At 42.5% G+C, this 26,612-nt stretch overlaps 1 protein-coding gene across 3 annotated transcripts in view; it reads right to left on the bottom strand.

The window, feature by feature from the left end:
• fbxw10 (F-box and WD repeat domain containing 10) overlaps window positions 1–26,612 on the bottom strand; it is a 73,582-nt gene that overhangs the window by 3,614 nt on the left and 43,356 nt on the right. For 2 of the 3 annotated variants that reach the window (XM_060844245.1, XM_060844247.1), the window contains 8 exons: window positions 26,032–26,135; window positions 22,095–22,298; window positions 21,869–21,990; window positions 18,140–18,288; window positions 12,345–12,487; window positions 7,972–8,130; window positions 3,215–3,495; window positions 2,576–2,755 (listed from right to left, as the gene is read on the bottom strand). In XM_060844245.1, the coding sequence (XP_060700228.1) occupies window positions 2,576–2,755; window positions 3,215–3,495; window positions 7,972–8,130; window positions 12,345–12,487; window positions 18,140–18,288; window positions 21,869–21,990; window positions 22,095–22,298; window positions 26,032–26,135 (1,342 nt within the window). The remainder of the gene's footprint in view (window positions 1–2,575; window positions 2,756–3,214; window positions 3,496–7,971; window positions 8,131–12,344; window positions 12,488–18,139; window positions 18,289–21,868; window positions 21,991–22,094; window positions 22,299–26,031; window positions 26,136–26,612) is intronic. The other variant, XM_060844246.1, reaches the window with a different exon arrangement.

The raw sequence follows: 26,612 nt of genomic DNA, 5'->3' as shown, positions 1-26,612 counted from the left end.
TTGTCAGGCCCTGAGGAGAATACACACTCCATCCTAATGACCAAAGTCAGCAGCAAGCTGGTTAAAATGTTAAATGTTTAGAAATGTTAAAAGGGGAGGCAATAGCCAAGTGGTATTATCACTAGACTTTTAATCCAGAAACTCAGCTAATGTTCTCGGTTTCAAATTCTGCCAGAGCAGATGGTGGAATTTGGAATCAAAAAGAATGTGGAATTCAGAATCTACTGATGACCATGAAGCCATTGTTGATTGTCAGAAAAATCCAACAGGTTCACTAATGTCCTTCAGGGAAGGAAATCTGCTATATCTACCTGGTCTGGCCTGCATGTGACTCCAGACCCACAGCAACGTGGCTGACTCTTACTAGCCCTCTGAAATGGCCTAGCAAGTAATTCACTTGTATCAATTGCAATGATGTCTCAACAAAGAAATGAAACTGGACAACCAACCTGGCATCATCTCAGGCAGTGGAAAATACAACTGCAAAAACAGCTCTTCTGATTCTTCAAAGTCATCCTTACTTACATTTGGAGGTTAATGCCAAAATTGGGGGAGCTGTCTCACAGACTAGTCAAGCACCAGTCAGACATAGCCATATTTAAAGAATCATACCTTGCACATAATGAATCCAGACATCACCATCACTGTCCTGTCCTACCGGCAGAACAGACCCAACAGTGGTGTGGCCTTTGGTATACAGTCGGGAGGGAGTTTCCCTGGGAGTCCTCAACATTGACTCTGGACCCCATGAAGTCATGGCTTCAGGTCAAACATGGGCAAGGAAACCTCCTGCTGATTATCAAGCACCGTCCTCCCTTGGCTGATGAATCGGTGCTCCTCCATGTTGAACAACACTTGGAGGGTGGCAAGGGCACAAAATGTGGGTGGTGGATTTCCATATCCACCATGAAGAGTGACTCAGCAGTAGCACTATTGATTGAGTTGTTGAGTGCGCAAAGATATAGCTACTATATTGGTTTGCAGCAAATGGTGAGGGAACCAACAGAGGGAGAACCATAATTGACCTCATCCTAATTAATTCAGAGGTGAGGTGAGAGTGACAGCCCTCAACATCATGGCCACATTGTGCCATCTTGGAGCCCTAGCAAACCTGAATATCGGAGATAAACAGTCCAATGATTGCAGTCATACTTTGCACAAAGGAAAATGATTATGGTTGTTGGTGGTCAGTCATCTCAGTTTCAGCACATCTCTACAGAGGTTCCTCATGGTATTGTCTGAGGTTGATCCACCTTCAGCTGTTTCTTTGACGACCTTCCCTTCATCATAAGATCAGAACTGGAGATGTTTACCAATAATTGCACAATGTTCTACACCATTTACAACTCCTCAGATACTGAAACAGTCCATTTTGAAATGCAATAAGGTCAGGACAATATCCAGGTTTAGGCTGACAAGCAACAAGTAACATTCCCACCACATAAATGCCAGGCAATGACAATCTTCAATAAAAGACAAACTAACCACCACCCCTTGACTTTCAATGATGTTACCATCACTGAATCCCCCACTATCGACATCCTTGAGGTTACCATTGATCAGAAACTCAATACATAAACACAATGGCTTCAAAAGCTGATCAGACACGAGGAATACTGTGGCAGGTGACTCACCTCTTGACTCCCCAAAGCCTGTCCACTATCTATAAGGGACAAGTCAGGAGTGTGATGGAATACTCCCTGTTTGCCTGCATGAGTGTAGATCCTACAACACTGAAGAAGTTTGACACCATCCAGGACAAAGCAACCCACTTAATTGGCATTACATCCACAAACATCCATTTCCTCCACCACTGACACTCAGTTGCAGTACTATCCACAAAGTACATTCCAAAATTTCACCCAAGCTCCTCAGAAAGCACCTTCCATGACCTCTTCCATCGAGAAGGAGAGGAGCAGCAGAAACACCATCACCTGCAAAATCTATTCCAAGCCACTGAGCATCCTGACTTGGAAATATATCATTCATTCATTGTCGCTGGGTCAAAATTCTAAAATTCCATCTCGAAGGATTTTGTGGATCAACCAATAGCATGTGGATTGCAACAGTTCAAGAAGGCAGTTCATCACTGCTTTTTCAAGGACAATTGGGAATGGGCAATAAATGCTGGACAGCTAACAATGCCCATTCCATGAGTGAATAAAAAAATCAACTATGAAACAGACAAATTCACTTCTTCCATCCTAGCTTTTCCAACTTCAATCTATAAATCCTGTATTCCCAACAAAACCACAAGTAGTCCTTTACCTCAGATCATTGTAAAATAATGTGCGAGCTCAACAATAACTATGAAATAGAACCTTTTGTAACCTTTTAGAAAAGGAATATGGCTCTTGATTGAGACATGTCCAAATAAGAATGAATGAGAGAATGGGTGACAGTCCCATATTCAATACAAGAGAAGGGCAACAGGCTGTCCCAGCATCTTACAAACATTTTGACTGGACATATTAAAAAAATGTTATTTGAATCAAATTCATGATATTTTATGTACAATTTTCAGCACAAGCAGAAAAGTATCAAAAGAAATGAAGCCTCTTCTATGAGATCTCACCATACAAAATTCTGGAGTCTGCATCCTGTTTTAAATGCTTTTGTGTGAGCATTTCTGAACTACTCATGTACGCTGAGGGTGGCTTCAAGTCAAACTCTGACTGCAGACTGTACGATGCACTGTGATCTCGATATTGGGATTCCCTCAAGCTGAGAGCTTTCATGGAGTCTGACTGAATCCCTACCAAAGGGTAACAGAAAAGAAAATAATATTGACACAGAATATTTTTAACATCAAGTTATACACAATATTTAAACCGTTTCTACACTGTAGCTTATCTGTGTTCTGCTTTTGGTGCAGCGGAAGTCAAAGCAATCTAATCTGTTGAGTTTGCAACTAATGGCAACACTGGTCAAGCCAAATCCCAGAATGAAACCTGGTTTGACAAATCATAAGTTTCAGTTTTTCTTTTGTTTACCGTGGAAGATAGACAGAGAAGAAATTCACCAGAGCTTGTTCAAAGTGACTTTGCAGCTTTTGAAAAAAAAGTTAGACTTTCATATAAAAGAAATCCAAGTTAACAAAAGGCAATAATATATTCTGAGCCACCACCATAAATACCACTGATCAAGTAAGTTATAAAGAAATATATTTTGTGTTATGGAAACAACTATCTTAAAAGCTTGTGCAATTACTTACTCTGTGCTGCTTTCATGCATCTAGCTGACAAGAATCGTGCGTGGTGGAACAGACCATCTTTTGAAAACTTCTCCTGTCTATGGTAGATCTTTTCATTGGTTGAACCAATCCTTCTCATGCGCTGAGCACGTACATAACTGTATGGTTGTTTCCTCAGCGGTGCCATTTTAAATTTGTCCTGTGATGTTGCGGCATCAAGGATTGATGCTTTAGCTTTGTAATCCCATACAATATCCTCAAACTGAAATTTCACCACGTTGGACATTGTGTTTATTACCATCCTAAATAATACAACAAAGTAATCTGTGATCATCTCAGAGAAACAAGGTAATATACTTTATCTATAAAATCTCCAAACTGTGCATGGCTTGGAAAATATTAATGCTTAATTCATAGAATGCCGACAGCTCAGTTAACAGACTGATCATTACCTGGCATCTTTACAATTCTTTGATCACTGAAGCAGTTCACAGCAACATTGCAGCGAAACCCAGACAACTCTTAGGCTTAGACAAGTACCATTCCTGCTATACAATGTCACGCAGTGACGATTTATAACAAAGGAAAATCTAAATATTTCTATTTGACGTTCAACAATAGCTGAATCCTCCACTATCAACATCTGGCGATTACCACTGACTTTACCCTTAACTTGAACAGCCCTATAAATACAGTGGCTGCAACAGCAGGTCAGCAACTTGGAATTCTGCAGTGAGTAACTCACTTCCTGAGTCCTCAAAGTTCACCATCGACAAGGCACAAGTCAGTAGCATGATGAGCTACCCTCCATTTGCCTTGAGCTCAATAGATTGACATTCACCTGTTAAACACAAATGTCCATGTGATAGCATTGGATGAAATAAAGCACAACTGGACAAGACAGAGCAATAGTGAATGGCTTCAAAACTGCCTTGGTCAATAACTATATTATTTAAACCAGTAACTCTTATTAAAAGAGTAACACTTTATAAATATTTGCACAGAAGTCCAAAGGTTTAGGTGGCTATTTAACTGTTGAAAGCAGGATTCATTATTGATGGATAGTACTATTGCTCACTTTTTGGAGCATATTAATCTGCTCTGACCCAGTTCCTATCTCTAATGACCTATTTTTAAAATGACTTGAAATGGAGGATGATGAACATACCAAACACTGCCGAGATACAGATCCACATGACACAGTCACAGGTGATATGGAAACTGAGGTGGACCAAATTAAAAATCACACAACACAGGTTATAGTCCAACAGGCTTCTTTGGAATCACTGTTGGACTGTAATCTGGTGTTGTGATTTTTAACTTTGTCCACCCCAGTTCAACGCTAGCATCTCCAAATCGAAACTGAGGTGGCAGTTTTCACCGTGTGACACAAAGAGGAGCATTTCATCTTGCTGGGTACAGACTATCAAACTCTTACATACAGAGGGATTTAGAGAGAGGCCTGATAACAGCTGATGCTGTGCTAAAGGGAGGGAAAGACGATTTTTATGTTAACCTCCAAGCACTATGCTGATTAGAATGGATTCCCTTTGTGAAAAAAATAAGACCTCCAGAGATTTAAATACCAAGGCGTTGCAAGAGAGTCCCTTGCTGCTGGGAGTGCATTCAATGGAAACCAGGAGACGGAGTGAAAGTATTTCTAAAGAAACCTGGAAGACTTAGTTTTATGTGATAGAGAGAAGGGATCCTGTTAGAAAGCCAAGAGGAGTTTTGGTCTTCTTTCGTTCGACTATAGGTGTAGCATAACGTGTAAACACATTATGGGGTTTTTCATAGTGTTCATTGGTGAGTAGAGAAAATATCATTTTCTTTAGTATAATACACTAGCTGCTTTACAAGTCATGTTTCATAATGTTGATTTTAGATGAAAAATCTTTGGCGGGTAGGATCAAGGATAACCCCAAGGCCTTTTATGCGTATGTGAGAAACATGAGAATGACGAGAACGAGGGTAGGTCCGATCAAGGACAGTAGTGGGAGACTGTGTATTGAGTCGGAAGAGATAGGAGTACTTTTCTTCAGTATTTACAAATGAGAGGGACCGTATTGTTAAAGAGGAGAGTATGAAACGGACTGGTAAGCTAGAGGAGATACTTGTTAGGAAGGAAGATGTGTTGGGCATTTTGAAAAACTTGAGGATAGACAAGTCCCCCGAGCCTGACGGGATATATCCTAGGATTATGTGGGAAGCAAGAGAGGAAATTGCAGAACCGTTGGCAATGATCTTTTCGTCTTCACTGTCAATAGGGGTGGTGCCAGGGGAATGAAGAGTGGCGAATGTTGTGCCCCTGTTCAAAAAAGGGAATAGGGATAACCCCGGGAATTACAGGCCAGTTAGTCTTACTTCAGTGGTGGGCAAAGTAATGGAAAGGGTACTGAGGGATAGGATTTATGAGTATCTGGAAAGACACTGCTTGATGAGGGGCAGCCAGCACGGATCTGTGAGGGGTAGGTCTTGCCTTACAAGTCTTATTGAATTCTTTGAGGAGGTGACAAGCATGTGGATGAGGGTAGCGCTGTGGATGTAGTGTACATGGATTTTAGTAAGGCATTTGATAAGGTTCCCCATGGTAGGCTAATGCAAAAAGTCAGGAGGCATGGGATAGTGGGAAGTTTGGCCAGTTGGATAGAGAACTGGCTAACTGGTCGAAGTCAGAGAGTGGTGGTAGATGGTAAATATTCAGCCTGGAGCCAGTTACAAGTGGAGTTCCGCAGGGATCAGTTCTGGGTCCTCTGCTGTTTGTAATTTTTATTAATGACTTGGAAGAGGGAGTCAAAGGGTGGGTCAGTCAATTTGCAGACAATACGAAAATTGGTGGACTTGTGGATAGTGAGGAGGGCTGTTGGCGACTGCAAAGGGACTTAGCTATGATGCAGAGCTGGGCTGAGGAGTGGCAAATGGAGTTCAACCCTGTCAAGTGTGAGGTTGTCCATTTTGGAAGGACAAATAAGAATGCGGAATATAGGGTTCACGGTAGGGTTCTTCGTAAGGTGAAGGAGCAGAGGGATCTTGGGGTCTATGTTCATAGATCTTTGAAAGTTGCCACTCAGATGGATAGAGCTTGTAAGAAGACCTATGGTGTATTAGCGTTCATTAGCAGAGGGATTAAATTCAAGAGTCGTAAGGTGATGTTGCAGCTGTATAGGACCTTGGGTGGAAGGTATAGGGGGGATGTCAGGGGTAGGTTCTTTACCCAGAGAGTGGTGGGGGCATGGAATGCGCTGCCTGTGGGAGTGGCAGAGTCAGAATCATTGGTGACCTTTAAGTGGCAATTGGATAGGTACATGGATAGGTGCTTAGGCTAGGACAAATGTTCGGCACAACATCATGGGCCGAAGGGCCTCTTCTGTGCTGTATTGTTCTAAGTTCTATGTTCTAGATTGTTACATTAAAAGTCTTAAACATAAACACATGTCCTTCAAGTCACTGGGAAATGCATATCTAATTTTAAAGGTTACTGGTTGTTATGAGGAATGTAACACTCAAATAATGGAGAAGGAAAGTCAATCACATAACATTAAAATCAAATTGCCCATTCACCAAAGAACTGCGTGGTTTAAAATAGATCTTTTTTTAAAAAAAATCTTGATTGGTTTAGAAGAACAAAGGACATACTAAATAAAACCAGCTTTAAGTAAAGTCGACAAGGTTAAATTTCCAGTAGGTGAAACAAATGTTGAAAGTTCCAAGGTTTCACTTCCTTCCTCACTGTGGGGTTTACTCAAGCAATGTAACGTCTCTGTGATGTTTAGTTGAGTTAATTTACTAGGGTGAGGAAACCCCTGGTGTTGAACTGGAGAGAAATAGAAGAATATTAGAGGGACTACGGGTATATACAGATTTTTTATTTATTTTAGTTCAAAATCAATCACTGTTTTTAAAGGATAGTCCTGCTAACATTGTTGCTACATGCTGGGATATTCCAATTGTTTGAAAACATAATGGCAAAGCTGTGCAGATAAAAGTGAATTTTTGAAATCACAATGAAATTGCAGTACAACAATTATTACCATTAATGAAGAAAGGATACAATCAAATAGCTGAAGTTTGACTGACTTTATATTTTATGGTGATGGCACCTGGCATGAGATTTGCAAAGGGGAGGTTGGAAACAGTTGTCAAATTTCCCTCTTGTTTTCCATCCCATATTCTAATAAGCAATTCTACATTTATTAGATATGCAGGTATTTAAACTTGATTTAAGTAAAAGCAGAGTGCAGGGTTGTCCCTTTCAAACAACAAGGTCAGCTTCAGGGATCATCTGTGGTTCAATCAGTTGCACTCCAGACTTTAATTCAGAAGGCTGAGGATACTGTCCTGCTCCAGGATATGACGCAATGATCAGGTTCGACACTCCTGTGCAGTACTGAGGTGGGCGCTGCCTTTTGGATGAGATGCTAAACCAAGCCTCTACCTGCCTCTCAAGTGACTGTGAAAGACTTCATAAGACTGTATAGAAAAGATTATGGATAGTAATTGTCCTTCAATCATCATTGCAAACATACACAAATTACCTTGTCATTATTGCATTGCTATTTGTGGGAGTTTGCACATACTCTGCTATACTTCCCATATTACAAGAGTAATGCACTTGTGAAGTATTTAATTGGCTGTAGTGTGCTTTTGGGACACTGTGGTCTGGAAAAGTACTTTTTAAGGTGCTGTAAGAGGGCCATTTCTATTTATTTGAGAGCCAAAATATATATTAAAGCTAGTGAGTAACATATTTAGATTTGAACAATTTGCTACATGTGTACCTATTTCCAGCAATATGTATGGATAGCACAGGATCTCCATGGCCAGTTGCTCTCATCATTCTTAGACAGATACCATTCAAGAGGTCAAAAATTCGAATCTTTCCATCTCTGCATCCACTGATAACACGAAGGTAAACAAATTGCAGACATAACACTTCCCTAGAGAACAACATTGCTGCAAATTAGATTCTGACATCTCCAATTTGTATTTTGCACTGTTAAAGTCGAGAGTACATTAAAACAAATGCAACAACTTTAATCCCAAATGCCAGTGGCTCAGGTGACAAATTAAATGCTATAAATTTGAAACCAGAATCCAACTGCCCCAAACCCACCAGTTTCTGGTTCTAAAGAGGGAAGATGAGAGATTCATGAGAAATTATTCTGTATGAGTTGGGCCTGTTGTTCGAAGCTAATGATTAGATTAGATTTCCTACAGTGTGGAAACAGGCCCTTTGGCCCAACTGGTCCACACCGATCTTCCAAAGAGTAACTCACCCAGACCCATTTCCCTCTGACTAATGCACCTATGGGCAATTTAACATGGCCAATTCACCTGACCTGCACATCTTTGGACCGTGAAAGGAAACTCACGCAGACCTGGGGAGAATGGGCAAACTCCACACAGACAGTCACCCAAGGCTGGAATCAAATCTGGGACCCTGGCACTGTGAGGCAGCAGTGTTAACCACAGTGCCACCATGCCACCCATATAAGGAAACTCTGGACCTTCATCTTACTGCTTTTATGTTTATACCACTTGGCTGTGTTTATACATCTTGAGACACTGAGCAGGTAAAAGCAGGAGTAAAGTGTCATCTACTTCAGCTAAATGGATAGCTGACTCCACAGCAGTGTTTGTGGACCAGGAAGAGTAGGAATGCCTTCCTATCCCACCAAGCTAATCAGGAGGTACCTGCTCCCCAACCCCCTACCTTTCATTCAGTTCTAATTCTGTTTAACTCCTGTAATGAAAACCCTAATTTTCCCACTAAATCTTTTTGTCATCCCCCCCCACTCCAACTAGATACCCTACACTGGTCACAGTCTCTCTCAACCTCCCAAACTGGTCCTCCAATGTGTTTTCTGGCTACTTGAAATAGCCAGTCAGTAACTGCCAGGCATAAGAGCATCCCTGTTGGGTTTCTGTACAGAATTCAACCCCTCACCTCTCTAAACACAGAGTCTTGTAAATATCAAGATCATAACATCATAATGTGTCTGGTCTTCAAAGGGCTTGTTCTTTTTAAGAAAAAAATATCATTTAATCAGAATTTTTAAAATTGTCTGTCCCATGTGATTGGTTAATCTTGCTTTTTTTTAATCTTGATAAGTTTAGAAGAACAAAGAACATAGTAAATAAAACTAGCTTCAAGTAAAATTGACAAGGTTAAATTTACAGTGGGTGAAGCAAATGTTGAAAGTTCCAAGGTTTCACTTCCTTCCTCACTGTGGGGTTTACTCAAGCAATGTAACGTCTCTGTGATGTTTAGTTGAGTTAATTTACTAGGGTGAGGAAACCCTGGTGCTGAACTGGGGAGAAATAGAAGAATATTAGAGGAACTACAGGGATAGAAAGCATGCTGTTTGAAGGAGACATGCCTGAGACAGAGTAACAGTTTGAAATCCTGTTGAACTGGTGTTGAGAGAAAGCAAATGAGGCTTCTCCTTAAAACAGGTTGGGGTCAAGGTCATAGTACGAAGGTGGGAACCCATGATGGAATGGGTAAACACACACCTGTTAGGAGATTAGGAGTGAAGCAGAAAGAATTAGATTTTCTTGTGCAACCAGAGAAAGAGGAGGGAGCAGCAGGTGAGACTTTATTGAAGGGAATTGAAGGAAAAACAGTTCAGGAGAAGAAGAGAGAGAAGTTACATTAGCTGTATAAGGGAGACCATACTGCTGGGAAATTGGAAATGGATAGGAAACTTATATTTTGCCAAGGACAGAAGATTTCCTATCCAACAGTATGTTGGCAATCATCTTACTGCACAGAGATTGAGTTGGAAATTTTCCTTTAGTTGCATTGCCATAATCTTACCAGACCATAGCGGCTGCTCTCATTGGAGAGAATCAACTAGTGGTGATTTAACCTGAGGGCCATCAGACCTCAGGCAAGGGAAGAGGTTGAGAAGGAGAGTCCTTCATGGTAACCTCAAACCAGTGACAGGATTTGAACCCACACTGTTGACATCACACTGCTTTATAAACCAACAATCCAGCCAACTGAGCTAACCCAATTCCCTGAGTTGGAAATAGGTCAATAATGAAAGAGTGATTTGAAAGACAGACAGAAAGAGCTGTGATCCCAAAAGCTAGTGGATCATATCTAACATTGCAGTCCTGCCACATCCAATGTAGGTTGTGGTGGGCAATTAAACAACACATTGAAAGAGGAAATTCCACAAATATCCTGATTCTCAATGATGGGGGAGCCCAGTGTATCAGTGCAGCAAACAAGGTATAAGTATTCACAGCCATATTCATTGCCATATTCAGCCACAGGTGGTGAGTGGATAGTCTCAACCTCCTCCTGAGGTCAGAAGTCCAGATCCCAGTCTTCAATCAATTCAGTTCACTCTACTTGGTGTCAAGAAACACCTGCTGAATACTGCAAAGGCTATGAACTCTACCAACATGTCAGCAACAGTACTCAACACCTGCACTACAGAATTAGTTGGACTCTATAGCTGTAACACCAACCTCTACGTAGCAATATGGAAAACTGCTCAGGTATTCCCTGTCCACAAAAAAGCAGAACAAACCCAATCCAGTCCATTATCAGAGCTGCAAATGTGTTGCTGGAAAAGCGCAACAGGTCATGGTCTGGGTGGGGTCCTCTTCAAAGGGTTGGTATGAACTCAATAGGTCAAATGACTTGCTATCATGCTGTAGGGTATCTATGTTTATAGAATGATTATGTTCACAGTGCTACATACAAAAGTGCACTTAAAGAAGTTCAGTCCTGAGCAGGATTCATACCCATGAAACAATGTCCAGCAACACATTTTCAGCTCTGATCTCCAGCATCTGCAGTCCTCACTTTCTCCCAGTCCATTATCACCCCATCCACCTACTCTTGATTGGAAGGGGTCCATGGATTTTCTCATAGCTCACTGAAAAGATCTTTTCCTAAAAGAAATTAGACAGACAGAATTGATAGATATTGTCCCCACAGCTGGTATCTCTGCCTCACTGGAACTATTCCTCTGCTGTCCTGAATGAAGTTAGCTTACTGATTACAGACAAAGAATGGAATCTTGGAGTCATGTTAATGAACAATAAACAATTACCACAAATAGCAAGTGAAAAAGAACCTTTTCAATCTGACCACAAGAATTCAGAATAAATCTGTTGCAAGAACTTGTATCACCATCTTAGTTCCTTGGAGTGGGGTTTCCAAACAAAACTATAAACATTGAGGCAGCATGATGGTTCAGTGGGTTAGCACTGTTGTCTTGCTAGCACCAGGGACCTGGGTTCAATTCCAACCTCAGTGACTATGTGGAGTTTGCACGTTCACCCCATGTCTGCATGGATTTCCATCCACAGTACAAAGATGTGCAGTTGGTGGAATGGCTGTGCTAAATTGCCCATACTGTTCAAGGATGTGCAGGCTAGGTGGATTAGGCCTGGGAACTACAGGGAAAGGGTAAAGGGTCTGGGTGGGGTCCTCTTCAAAGGGTTGGTGTGAACCCAATAGGTCAAATGACTTCCTATCATGCTGTAGGGGTATCTATGTTTATAGAATGATTGTATTCACAGTGCTACATACAAAAGTGCACTTAAAGAAGTGCAGTCCTGAGCAGGATTCATACCCATGAAACAAGAATATTCAAATTTTCTTATGAAGAATCACCCCATTTGTAAGTTAATTTAAAACAGAGTATGTTTGTGAAGTTGTAACCAGTGCCTTCACAATAGACATATAAATGGCTGAAAATGTGTTGCTGGTTAAAGCACAGCAGGTTAGGCAGCATCTCAGGAATAGGGAATTCGACGTTTCGAAACGTCGAATTCCCTATTCCTGAGATGCTGCCTAACCTGCTGTGCTTTAACCAGCAACACATTTTCAGCTGTGATCTCCAGCATCTGCAGACCTCATTTTTTACTTATATAAATGGCAGAAATTACAAATTACAGAAAAGGTTTCCTCTGATTCATTTTGTAAAAACCTCTAATTACCTTATGTTTAATACAAAATGTGAAAAAAAGAGTTATGTGTTGAAACATGAGGATTCAGAAACAGAAATTAAATCTGATTAGTGACACATCAGGATCATTTCCCTCTTCTTGACATGGGATATTAATGATGTTAGTGTTTGGGATAATTCTGCAACATTTATATTTTATTTCCAGTTGAACTACTTACTGTGGATGCTTGAAAGTCATTAAACAGTCACTAAATTTTCCCATCATACTCCACACCTTAATACATTTATCCTTGCTTCCACTGATCAAATGCCATTGATCAAAAGACATACACGTGATTGAGTTTATATGACCAGTCAGAACCTGAATAATCCAAAATGAAAATTCATCAATTGAAAGAAAGTTGTGTGACCATGCCAACCTTGCAAGATAGGAGAGAATGAATTTAAACACTCAGGGTTGTACATTGCACAATGAATAAAGTAGAATGTTTACCCCCTTGCTCCACCTATCATCTATCATATTCTGGATAAACCTTTTTGTTCTTTCATTCTAAATTTCTTTGCATTTGAGAATACCCCCTACCCCCAATTAAGGAAGATGTTCAAATTTCCTACTTAAAAGAATGTGCCAGACTGCCATCAGTGATACAAATATAAAATGCTGCAAAATACCCAATGGGTCAGGCAGAATCTGTGGATACAAAAGCAGAGTTCTTGGGCAGAATCTTACCAGCCCTTTGGCAACAGGCCAGGTGGTGGAAGGGCTAGAAAAGCTGGGAGTGGGGGAGAGGGGTGCCACAATGTCATTTTGCTAATGGGTGAAGGCTGGCAGATATGCCACCCACCCAGAGATGTACTACCCTCCAGGACTCCAACTGAGCCACTCGAGTAGCCAATTAAGGACCCTCTTGCCTCCTCAAACAACAGGCCTTTTTGCCCGTATCAGAGCATGATGGGGATAATTTGTTGGAATCTTTTTTTTTAATTCAATTTGTGGGATGTGGGTGTCACTGGCTGGCCAGCATTTATTGTCCATCCCGAGTTGCCCTTGAGAAGGTGGTGGTGAGCAGCCACCTGCTGTGGATTGACCCACAATGCCATTAGGGAAGGAATTCCAGGATTTTGACCCAGCGACAGTGAAGGAACGCTGATACATTTCCACATCAGGATGGTGGTGGCTCGAAAGGTACTTGAGGGTGGTGGTGTTCCCATATCTTCTGACCTTGTCCTTCTAGATGAAAATGGTCATGGGTTTGGAAGGTGATGTCTGAGGATCTTTGGTAAATTTCTGCAGCGCATCTTGTAGATAATGCACACTGCTTCTAATGAGTATCAGTGGTGGAGGGAATGGATGCTTGTGGATGTAATGCCAATCAAGTAGGCTGATCTGTCCTGGATGGTTCCAAACTTCTTGCATGTTCTTGGGGCTACAATCAGGCAAGTGGAGAGTATTCTATCACACTCCTGACTTGTGCCTTGTAGATGATGGATAAGCTTTGGGGGGGTCAGGAGGTGAGTTATTTTCCATAGTGTTCCAGCCTCTGACCTGCTCTTATAGCCACTGTGTTTATGTATTGAGTCCAGTTGAGTTTCTAGTTAGTGATAGCCCCTAGGACACTGCTATTGGGGCTTCAGTAATGGTAACCCAATTGAATGTCAAGGGACAGTAGGTAGATTCCCTCTTATTGGTGACAGTCAAAGCTTGGCATTTGTGTGGCATGGTTTATATGGACTTCAGTAAGGCATTTTACAAAGTTCCTCAAGGGAGATTGGATGGCAAGATTAGATCTCCTGGAATACAGAGAGAACCAGCCATTCGGATACAGAATTGGCTCAAAGATGGAAGACAGAGAGTGGTGGTGGAGGGTTGCTTTTCAGACTGGAGGCCTGTGACCAGTGGAGTGCCACAAGGATCGGTGCTGGGTCTACTACATTTTGTCATTTATATAAATGATTTGAATATGAACATAGGAAGTATAGTTAGTAAGTTTGCAGATGACACCAAAATTGCAGGTACAGTGGGCAGCGAAGAAGCTTACCTCCGATTACAACGGGATCTTGATCAGATGGGCTAAGGGGTGGCAAATGAAATTTAACTTAACTAAATGCGACATGCTGCATTTTGCAAAAGTAAATCAGAGCAGGACTTATACACTTAATGGTAAAGTCCTGGGGAGTGTTGCTGAACAAAGAGACCTTGGATTGCAGGTTCATAGTTCCTTGAAAGTAGATAAGTTCATGAAGAAGGCATTTGGTATGCTTTCCTTTATTGGTCAGAGTATAGGCATTGGGAGGTCATGTTGTGGCTCTACAGGACATTGGTTAGGCCATTTTTGGTACATTGAGTGCAAATTTGGTCTCCTTTCTATCGGAAGGATGTTATGAAACTTGAAAGGATTTACAAGGATATTACCAAGGTTGGAGGTTTTGAGCTACAGGGAGAGGCTGAATAAGCTGGGATTATTTTCCCTGGAGCATTGGAGGCTGAGAGGTGACTTTATAGAGGTTTATAAAATCATGAAGGGTTTGGATAGAGTAAATAGATAAAGTCTGTTCCCTGGGATGGGGGAGTTCAGAACTAGAGGGCATAGGTTTAGGGTGAGAGGGGAACGATATAAAAGGAACCTAAGGGGCAGCATTTATACGCAGAGGGTGGTGCGTGTATGGAATGAGCTGCCAGAGGAAGTGGTGGAGGCTGGTACAGTTGCAACATTTAAAAGGCATCTGGATGGGTATATGAATAAGAAGGGTTTAGAAGGATATGGGCCACGTGCTGACTAATGGGACAAGATTAGTTTAGGATATTGGGTCAGTGTGGATGAGTTGGACAGAAGAGTCTGTTTCCGCGCTGTACACCTCTATGACTCTATGATTCTATGACTCTATGAATGTTACTTGCCACTTGTCAGTCCAAACCTGGATTTTGTCCAGATCTTATTGCATTTGGACATGGACTGTTTCAGTGACTGAGGAGTCGTGAAAGGGGACAGGGTGCTGAATATTGGTCAATCATCAGTGAACATCCCCAATTCTAACCTGTGATGGAGGGAAAGACATTGATGAAGCAGCTGAAGATGGTTGGGCCTCGGGCACTACCCTGAATAATTCCTGCAGAGATGTCCTGGAGCTGAGATAACTGACCTCCAACAATCATGACAACCTTTGTATGTTTCAGGTATGATTCTAATCACTTTGCCTCTGATACCCATTGATTCCAGTTTTGCTAGGATTCTTTGATGCCACACTTGGTCAAATCACTGAGCAGGTTTTTGCTGAGTAGCTGCTGCTTGGTAGCTCGGTTGACAATATCTTCTATCCCTTTACTGATGATCAATAGTAGATTGATGGGCTGTTGATTGGCCAGGTTGGATTTGTCCTGCTTTTTATGTATAGGATATACTTAGGCAATTTTCCACATTGTCAGCTAGATGCCAGTGTTGCAACTATACTGGAACAGCTTGGCTAGAGGAATGGCAAATTATGGATCACAAATCTTCAGTACTATTGCCAGAATGTTGTCATTGTATCCAGCTGTTTCTTGATATCACGTGGAGTGAATTGAATCGACTGAAGACTGGTATGTATAATGCTGAGAACCATTGGAGGAGGCTGAGATAGATCATCCACTCTTCACTTCTGGCTGAAGATTGCTGCAAAAGCTTCAACCTTATCTTTTGCACTGATATGATGGGCTCTTTTATCATTGAAAATGGGGATATATGTGGAGCCTCCTCCTCTAGCAAGTTGTTTAATTGTCCTACAGTATTCACAACTGGATATGGCAGGACTGCTAAACTTGGGGCTGCTGATCCATTGGTTGTGGGATTGCTTAGCTCTATCTATCACCTGCTACTTATGCAGCTTGACATACAAGTAATCCTGTTTGGTGGCTACACCAACTTGCCACCTCATCTACAGATTTGCCTGGTGCTGCTCCTGGCAGGCCCTCCTGCACTCTCCATTGAACCAGGGTTGATCCCTTGGCTTGTTGGTTATGGTTGAGTGAGGGATATGCCAGGCCTTGAGGTTACAGATTGTGCTGTAATACAATTCTGCTGCTGTTGATGGCCCACAGTGCTTCATTGATACCGAGTCTTGGGTTGCTAGATCTGTTTGTTCCAGTTAGCACAGTAATAGTGCCACACAACATGATGGAGGTTATTCTCAATGTGAAGGCGGGACTTTGTCTCAAGGGAGGATGGTACATGGTAATCAGCAGGAGGTTTCCTTAACTATGTTTTAACCTGAAGTCATGAGACTTCATGGGATCCGGAATCAATGTTGAAAATTCCCAGAACAACCTCCTCCCAACTGTACATGACAGTGCCGCCACCTCTGCTGGGTCTATCCTGCCAGTAAGACAGGATATATCCCGAGATGGTGCCATCTGAGACATTGACTGTAAGGTATGATTCAGTGAGTATGACTGTGTCAGGCTGTTGCTTGTCTAGTCTGTGTGACAGCTGTGCCAATATTGGCACAAGTCTCCAGATGTTAGTGAGGACCATTTTTCAGGGTCAACAGGGTTGATTCTGTCGTTGTCTTTTCCAGTGCCCAGGTGATGCCCAGTGATCTGTCTGAATGAGGTAGGACTGTTGTTGGTCTCTGCAAAGTGTGTCCTATGATACATTGATGGCATGTGAATGACCTACTGACAAGGAAGTCAACAGTGTTCTGCCACCTGTTAAGGCCAGTTGCAGAAACAGAATCAGCCTATAAAAGGTACTAATTTTGATTATTTTCCATCAATTCCATACAAATAAGGTACCGGCTGGGCTATAACTTCTCCCACCAGCCCACGTTGAATGATGATTGGAAAAGCACAGCAGATCAGGCATCGTCCAAAGAGCATGAGAATCAGCATTTTGGGCATCAGCCGTTCATCTGATCTCCAGCATCTGCAGTCTTCACTTTCTCCTGAATGATGATTGGCACCTCAACTGGATGTGGACTTTGGTGGCACTATGTGGCAGATCAGAGCCACAAGCTCCATGAGAACGCCTGCTTGGTGCCATTTGCTTATCCCACGTATGTTGTTGAGGTACTCTCGGCAGGTTTTGTGGCTAGATCCCGACAATTTGACTTTACCCCAGTGCCCAATCCATTTGCTGACCAAAGCCACTGCTTAAATTGCCAGTTACTTGTAGAATCACACTTTGAGGGTCTTGCAGGTTTTAATATAGTTAGATGGCACTATACTTTATGCATTAGATTAGATTAGATTACTTACACTGTGGAAACAGGCCCTTCGGCCCAACAAGTCCATACCGACCCGCCGAAGTGCAACCCACCCATACCCCTACATATACCCCTTACCTAACACTACGGGCAATTTAGCATGGCCAATTCACCTGAATCGCACATCTTTGGAATGTGGGAGGAAACCAGAGCACCCGGAGGAAACCCACGCCGACGCGGGGAGAATGTGCAAACTCCACACAGTCAGTCTCCTGAGTCGGGAATTGAACCCGGGTCTCTGGCGCTGTGAGGCAGCAGTGCTAACCACTGTGCCACCATGGATAAGTTCATTGTTTGGCAGAAATGTTTTTCTAAGCAGAGAATTCACTGTATACCTACTCTGGGTGAAGTTATGGAGTTTATAACCCTTAAGGAACTGGGGCTCATGTGCTGCAGTGGTAGTATCACCACCTCTGAGCTAGAAGCTTAGGTTCAAGTCCCACCTGCTCCAGAAGTATGTAACAACATCTCTGAACAAGTTGATTGGAATATATTTATAGCCATTATGGATAGATAAGTACATAGGAATGTGCCATGTTCCATAGTTAATCCTTGTTTTTCCTTGCTTAAGGCAGATCAGGATGAGTATAAGTTGATCTCAATTCCTATGACTTTCCCAGTACCAGGTACAGCCTGTGCATTAGTCGTTCTTTCCTCATCTCCCACAAGGATCATCCTTTCTCACTATGCAATGTAGGAGATTAAAGCAGAAAAGGAACTTGGTGATAACAGTGAAGGTATATTTAGTAATTTCACATTATTCTACTCTGAATACCTTAACTAATGAAGGAGGTTTGATGTTCCACACGTGGATTACTCCTTTCTCGTTGCCGCTCACCACATATGTTGCATTGATACCCACTGACAGAATTGATTTGTCTTGCTTGAAGGTATGAAAACAGGTTCCTTTCTGAAGGTCCCACACTGACGCCAAAGCAAAAAAAAAGGCATGTTATGAAGTACTGGTGCAAATGTTTACCAACTCCACAAACAAGCAAGACATCCATTTGAAAATGGTTTACACTGAACAGGATTTAAGATTGATTGGGACTGCCATAGAGAGTGAATGACATTCTCAAATTCTTATTTGTGTATCATTGATAATATAGCTAATAAAGATAATATGCAAATGACTGATATTGAAAAGATCATGCACTACATAAGAGAATTTAATATGAAACATGCATTTGATTAACTAAATACAGTTTTGTAGAGAAAAGTAAATATTAATATCAAGGTACATTTTGAATTAAATCATAATTGTATGCAATGGGAAAACCATAAATGTTCTTTCAAAGATAAACTTTAATTTGTCAGGATATTTATTCATGAACAGTAGCCAGCTCGATCAAAATCCAGAAATCCAGCATCATCTGTTAAAGCTCCATCTCATGATGTGTGATGAATGAGCAGCAAGAGGAAGGATTTAATGGAATTCCTGCTGGCATTAGATTTGCTATGCACCAAAGATGCTGTCAAGCAAGTTAATCCACATAATCTCAGTGATACAAAAATGATCACTTGTTTTTTCAGTGAGTCACTGAGCGACACAAGATGTGATGCAGTCAGTTTGAAGATGACAATATGAAATATTTTTGCTACATTTGTGAGTTAGACGTTCAATGAGTGATTAATTTTACATGCTGGTTAAGTGAAGCTAACGTGATAAATAAACATATAACTAGCCTCAGAGCTAGGGAAGCTAGAGGAGGACAATATTCACTAGAATCATAGAATCACAGAATTCCTCCAGTGTGGAAACAGGCCCTTCGACCAATAAGCCCATACTAACCCTCCGAAGAGTAACCCACCCAGAGCCATTCCCCTTCCCTGTATTTACCCCCGACTAATGCACCTAACCTACACATCCCTGAACACCATGGACAATTTAGCATTGCCAATTTCTTCTCAAAGAGTGAGAAGCCTATAAAATTCTAATAGGATTAGACAGAGTAAATGCAGGAAGGGTGTTCCCACTGACCAAGGAGTCCAGAACCTGGGAGGGTCACAGTCTAAGGATAAGGCCATTTAGGACTGAGCTGAGGAAATACTTCTTCACCCAGATAATGGTGAGCCTGTGGAACTCTCTGCCACAGAAATCTATTGAGGCCAAAACATTTAATGCTGTCAAGCGGGAGTTAGTTAAAGTTCTTAGGGCTAAAGGGTAAGGATCAACAGGTATGAGGAGAAAACAAGAACAGGGTACTGAATTGAACGATCAGTCATGATTTTATTAAATGGCACAGCAGACTTGAAAAGGCCTAATACTGCGACTATGTTCTAGGTTTCTATGAAATAATATTAGAGGTGCATTTTAAGCTATAAAGTCTGGGCGTATCTATTAATGCTATTGAAATGTAAACCATCCCACCTTCCTCATGGCACTGACAGTGATTTTAAGCATCCAGTATACATAGTATTACCAAGTTAAAAATCACACAACAGCAGGCTATAGTCCAACAGGTTTATTTGGAAGCACTAGCTTTCAGCTAGTGTTGTGTGATTTTTAATTTTGTCCACCCCAGTCCAATACTAGCACCTCCAAGTCATGATATTACCAGTGAAGTTAAATATGGAAACATGTTGTAAAAGCCTGATGCAAGAGGTATAAATCATGGTGTCCCAGGATGACCAACTGAGGTGGTAAGTCCTGAGGTGGTGGGAATGCAGTGAGATGGCAGCTCCCCAGGCCAGCTCATTCCTTGGCTGTATAGCAGCAAAGACCTACCACGGGAAAAGCGATTGAAGAGGTGACTCCCAGGCACTCAAACATCACAATCCCTGAAGAGGAAAACAGCAAGCTGAAATTCTCTCACATTCATCTCTGGTGCACTCTGAGGCAAGCATGAGGTTACTCCATTGTAGACAAAAACATCGCAGTTCTCCTTTGCAAAGGCAGCCACCAAATTCATCTCAGGTCATCAAAGACAAACACACAGGTTGGACCTCAGCAGCCATTGGTATGAGGGATGTAACGCCTTATGTTGCTGTCCTGGATCCACCCTCCCTGATGTTATCATGGATCCCGGTCAGCCATGGGATGCACCTTTGTGGGTTTCTTGCTGGCTTGGTGATACGGCCTCCTAATGCTTCGATTCCCTCTTCTCCTGCATCATTATTCCACTGTTCATGCCTCCAAGTAAACTTCGCGTTCTCTGAAAGCTCCCCCTTCACTGGCTACTTCCCATATCAAGCTTTGACAACATTTTAACTCTTTCCCTTCCCTTCCCTACTGAGGTCTTCCCCATTGCTGCTGGCAGAAGAGCCTCCCTGACACTGCCTCGCACACCTCACCTTTCCTTCCACAGGTGGCCACTGAAAAGTGACTGGCCTTCCCCAGTCAAGGATTGCAATCTAGCATCCACAGTCAAGTGGCAAAAAAAATTCCAAAGATTCTACCTCTTAGTGGAGAATGTTTTCTCCTGCTCAATCCTAAATGCCGATCCCTTCAACCTAAGACTGTGACCTTGTGGTGTGTGTGTGTTTCCCAGCCTCTTCGCTTTCGCCCTGTCATGCCCTCTCAGAGTCTTACGTGCTCCAAGGAAGTTGCCTAACATTCTTCTAAATGCACACAGTATTAGATTAGACTTACATTTACCCCTTACCTAACACTACGGGCAATTTAGCTTGGCCAATTCACCTGACCCGCACATCTTTGGACTGTGGGAGGAAACCGGAGCACCCGGAGGAAACCCACACAGACACGGGGAGAACGTGCAAACTCCACACAGTCAGTCGCCTGAGTCGGGAATTGAACCCGGGTCTACAGGCGCTGTGAGGCAGCAGTGCTAACCACTGTGCCACCGTGCCGCCCATAAATAGGCCCATTTGATTCAATCTCTCATCATGGATTCCTTCCAGGAATTAATCTAGAGAACATTAGACAACTAAAGGCATTGGATGCAGTTCTTTATTGGAGATCAGGAAGTTAGTGTTTGTTTTAGGAAAACCTGCAGGAAATAATTTTACTCCAACCTGACCATTGGGAGTCTGGTAGGGTTGATTGCAATGCTGGTTTAATATCCTATCCAGTTTTACTCATTCGCTTTAGGAACCCTGGTTGGTATGGACAAGTTGGGCCGTAGGACCTGCTTCCTTGCTGTATACCTCCATGACTCCATTAAAATTGTGTAAACAGAGTGTGATAGGGAGTTGACTAGAAAACTGAGATTCCACCTGATTCTTTCCTTGTCTAGTGGTAACATGCAAGATTCCCATTCCTAAGACCTGAGTTTGATTCCTGAGTGGTGCAGGGACTAACAATTTTGGGTTGGTTTTAGCTCAGTTAGCTGGACAGCTGGATTATAATGCAGAGTGATACTAACAGCACAGATTCAATTCCCACATCGGCTGATCTCTCCCTTCACCTGAGGACTGGCAACCCTCAGTTTAAACCACCACCAGTTGTCTCTGTCTAATGAGAGAGTAGCCCCATGGTCTCACAGGACTATGACGACTTTACCTTACCTTATTAGCTTAAAAATAAGCTCATAATTTGTCTAACCTTTAGCATGACAGTCCGTTGATCCTGATACAAGCATGTTCTCATGTAGGCTAAGACAGGTAATAAATCCTGTGTGGCCCCGGTACATAGTCACACACATTGCAGTCTTCAGATTCCACTTTCTAAAAGTGAGCGATTTGTAAAACAAAGGTAGGTTTCTTTTTTAGAAACATAAGCAATTTTGAGCAAAGTTTAAAAAAAGACAAGGAAACATTTTAACTACCACCTGATAGTAAGGTCATAGCTTCCGCTAAGGAGAAAACCTTGCTCTTCACAAAGAATCACTGCCTTGATGGCTCCAGCATGTCCACTCAATGAATGGGGTACCTCTTTGGAATGGTTGATATCCAAGAATCTTATCCTTCTGTCGCCAGAGGCCATAGCTATCCATTGTCCACCATCATAGTGAATGACCCTGGCAACATCCGTACTGAGCAATGAAAGACAAGATATCGTTAAAAATTGCCTGTCACTCTGTTCTTTATTTCTGTTTTTGATATCATTTTCTCTTATTTTCTTCAGCCTATGGGTGTTTGCCAATTCATGTAAGTCATTATTCAATCAGGATTAGTTGAATTGACTCTTTGGACTTTTTTCTTTTAATTCCTCTTCTTGGTCTGTATGGGTATGATCTTTACAGAGGATCCAAATTTCATAAATTAATGCAGATTAAAAAATGGGCAATCTGACTACTAAAGGGACCACTGAGCTCAAGTGAATGTTGGTGGAAAACCTGCATTTTTAACACAGCAAGGCATAAGAAAGAGGAACACAAACAAAACAGGAAGAAGGTGATTAAAATTAAATTAAGTAAGATGAAAAAAACACACAGTGATGAAAAGATTCAACAACAAAAAAGGAATTTCTGGGGCTTTTGGGGGAAGGAAGAGGAGGCAGAAAGGTTGGCACAGTGGCAGTGGAAGGCCACCGTAGGTCCCACTGCCATGCCATTTTGCCAACAGTACTGACATATGAGGAGAGATTTAGTTGGTTAGGACTGTACTTACTGGAGTTTAGAAGAACAAAGGAACATTGTTCCCTATTAAGTTGTAATAGGACGAGACAGGTTAGACACAGGAAGGATGTTCCTGATGATGGGGGGGTCCAGAACCAGTGATCATGGTTTAAGGATAAGGAGTAAACCTTTTAGGACTGAGATAAGGAGAAATGTCTTCACCCAGAGAGTAGTGAGCATGAGGAATTCACCATAGAAAGGCCAAAATGTCATGTTTTCAAGAAGGAGGTAGATACGGTTTTTGTGGCTAAAAAGATCAAGCGATATGAGGGGAGGACAGAATTAGGGTATTGAGCTCAATGATCAGCCATGATCAAATTGAATAACAGACCCCTGCTCTTATTTTCTATGTTCCTACATCCTGTTAACACACAGCACCAATTCAAACCATCTTTCCCCCAGCACAAACAACCAAACATTTCCACCATGTTAAATAAAAACAGAAAGAACTGTGGATGCTGTAAGTCAGAGACAAAATTAGAAATTAACGAAAAAGCTCAGCAGGTCTGGCAGTATCTGTGGACAGAATCAGAGTTAATGTTCCAGGTCAAGTGACTCTTCCTTAGAACTAATGGTAGCTCGGAGAATATCAGTTTATATGCAGAAGATAGGGTGGAGGAGGGGGTAAAGAGTAAATGATAGGTGGGGATTATGTGAAATGCAGGTAAAGTGCTGCTTCATCTGGAAGGGCCCAAAAAAAACCTCCCACACGATGCAGTGCTTTACCTGAACTTCATACAACCTGGTCCACTCCATTCCCTGGTTTATATAGTGTAGGGGGAGGGAGTAAGGAGTAAATGACAGATGGGGATAGAGCCCAAAGCGAGGGAAGATCTGTTGGACAAAGGAATGAATAACAATCTGGCTAGGAGGGTGAATAGCTATTAGTAAGGACAGTTAGTGGCTAACAATGGGTATTCTGTAATAACAGACCATGTGATAACAAGATTCTGGATTAGTGGTGCTGGAAGAGCACAGCAGTTCAGGCAGCATCCAAAGTGCAGCGAAATCGACGTTTCGGGCAAAAATCCTTCATCAGGAATAAAGGCAGTGAGCCTGAAGTGTGGAGAGATAAGCTAGAGGAGCGTGGGGGTGGGGAGAAAGTAGCATAGAGTACAATGGGTGAGTGGGGGAGGAGATGAAGGTGATAGGTCAGGGAGGAGAGGGTGGAGTGGATAGGTGGAAAAGGAGCCTGGTCTCCTCTACATTGGGGAAATGAAGCGTAGCCTGGGTGACCGCTTCACAGAACACTTGCATTCTGTTCACAACAAAGACCCTGAACTTCCAGTTGCCTGCCACTTTTACATACCATTCTGTTCCCTGACCAACATCTCTGTCTCAGAGTTGCTGCAGTGCTCTAGCGATGCTCAGTACAAACTGGAAGAACAACACCTCGTTTTCTGCCTGAAGACACTGCAGCCTTCTGGATTCAATATCGAGTTCAATAACTTCAGGGCCTGTGCTCTCCTATGTCCTTACCCCTATCCCCACGACCAGGCCTTGTTATCACATGGTACAAACCCACCGACTCCCACAGCTACCTGGATTACACCTCTTCCCACCCTACCTCTTGCAAAAATGCCATCCCGTATTCCCAATTCCTCCGCCTCCGCCGTATCTGCTCCCAGGAGGACCAGTTCCACCACAGAACACACCAGATGGCCTCCTTCTTTAGAGACCACAATTTCCCTTCCCACGTGGTTCCCACGCATCTCGTCCACATCCCGCACCTCTGCCCTCAGACCCCACCCCTCCAACCGTAACAAGGACAGAATGCCCCTGGTGCTCAGCTTCCACCATACAAACCTTCGCATAAACCAAATCATCTGCCGACATTTCCGCCACCTCCAAAAAGACCCCACCACCAGGGATATATTTCCCTCCCCACACCTTTCTGCCTTCCGCAAAGACCGTTCCCTCCGTGACTACCTGGTCAGGTCCACGCCCCCCTACAACCCACCCTCCCATTCTGGCTCTTATCCCTGCCACCACAGGAACTGTAAAACCTGTGCCCTCACCTCTATCCAAGGCCCTAAAGGAGCCTTCCACATCCATCAAAGTTTTACCTGCACATCCACTAATATCACTTATTGTATTCGTTGCTCCTGATGCGGTCTCCTCTACATTGGAGAGACTGGGCGCCTCCTAGCAGAGTGCTTTAGGAAACATCTCCAAGACACCCGCACCAATCAACCACACCGCCCCGTGGCCCAACATTTCAACTCCCCATCCCACTCTGCCGAGGACATGGAGGTCCTGGGCCTCCTTCACCGTCGCTCCCTCACCACCAGACGCCTGGAGGAAGAATGCCTCATCTTCCGCCTCGGAACACCTCAACCCCAGGGCATCAATGTGGACTTCAACAGTTTCCTCATTTCCCCTTCCCCCACCTCACCCTACTTCCAAACTTCCAGCTTAGCACTGTCCCCATGATTTGTCCAGACTTGTCCGACCTGCCTAGCTCCTTTTCCACCTATCCACTCCACCCTCTCCTTCCTGACCTATCACCTTCATCCCCTCCCCAACTCACCCATTGTACTCTATGCTACTTTCTCCCCACCCCCACACTCCTCTAGTTTATCTCTCCACACTTCAGGCTCACTACCTTTATTCCTGATGAAGGGCTTTTGCCCGAAACGTCGATTTCGCTGCACTTTGGATGCTGCCTGAACTGCTGTGCTCCTCCAGCACCACTAATCCAGAATCTTGTTATCACATGGTCTGCTATTACACAATACCCATTGTTAGCCACTAACTCTCCTTACTATTAGCTATTCACCCTCCTAGCCAGATTGTTATTCATTCCTTTGTCCAACTGATCTTCCCTCGTTTTGGGCTCTATCCCCATCTGTCATTTACTCCTTACTCCCTCCCCCTACACTATATAAACCAACATTTTCCTAGCTACCATCAGTTCTGAGAAAGGATCACTCGACCCAAAACGTTAACTATGATTCTCTCCACGGGTGCTGCCAGACCTGCTGAGCTTTTCTAGAAATTTCAACATTTATCTGTCCTTCCTCCATCTTCAATGCTACTGAATGTAAATATGACTTTAATTTTAATTACAACTATGCAAAGTTACCCAAATAATCACAAACGAAAAGAAAGCATTAATGATAAATGTAGATATTGTTCAATTACATACAGTTGTTTGATGACTATTATATTGTATGGACCACAGTAGACATTTCTCTCCTCCATTTGCACCATGTCAGTATGGATGCCAATGTATGATGCTGCCAATCCAATCTAAAATTAAACACATCAGCGCAGTTAACAAAGTATCCAGTTACACTCAGTTCCTCTAAATAATGTGATAAACTTGAAACATCTAATGTTAATGATAAGTGTCATACTGATACATCACATTAAGCCTACATAGTTATCAGGAGTAATTGTCTAATGTCAGCTGGCTTATGCCCGAAATGTCGATTCTCCTGCTCCCTGGATGCTGCCTGACCTGCTGCGCTTTTCCAGCAACACATTTTTCAGCTCCTCCCTGATGGAAACAGTTATTGATCAATGACAGCGACAACTTGTATTTATATTGCACCTTTAGTGTAGTCATCCATTGGAGCATTATTGAACAAATAATGCCAAAACAACAATAACAAAGATGAGGTGTATTTATATAGCACTTTCAAAGTGATGATAAGTCCCAAAATGCTTCACAGTATAAAACAAAGTATGACACCAAGACACAAATGGAGACATAAGGCCACAAAT

Source organism: Hemiscyllium ocellatum, chromosome 25 (assembly GCF_020745735.1).
Source record: "Hemiscyllium ocellatum isolate sHemOce1 chromosome 25, sHemOce1.pat.X.cur, whole genome shotgun sequence".
Taxonomy (NCBI): domain Eukaryota; kingdom Metazoa; phylum Chordata; class Chondrichthyes; order Orectolobiformes; family Hemiscylliidae; genus Hemiscyllium; species Hemiscyllium ocellatum.
This window is presented reverse-complemented; position numbering and strand designations above follow the sequence as displayed.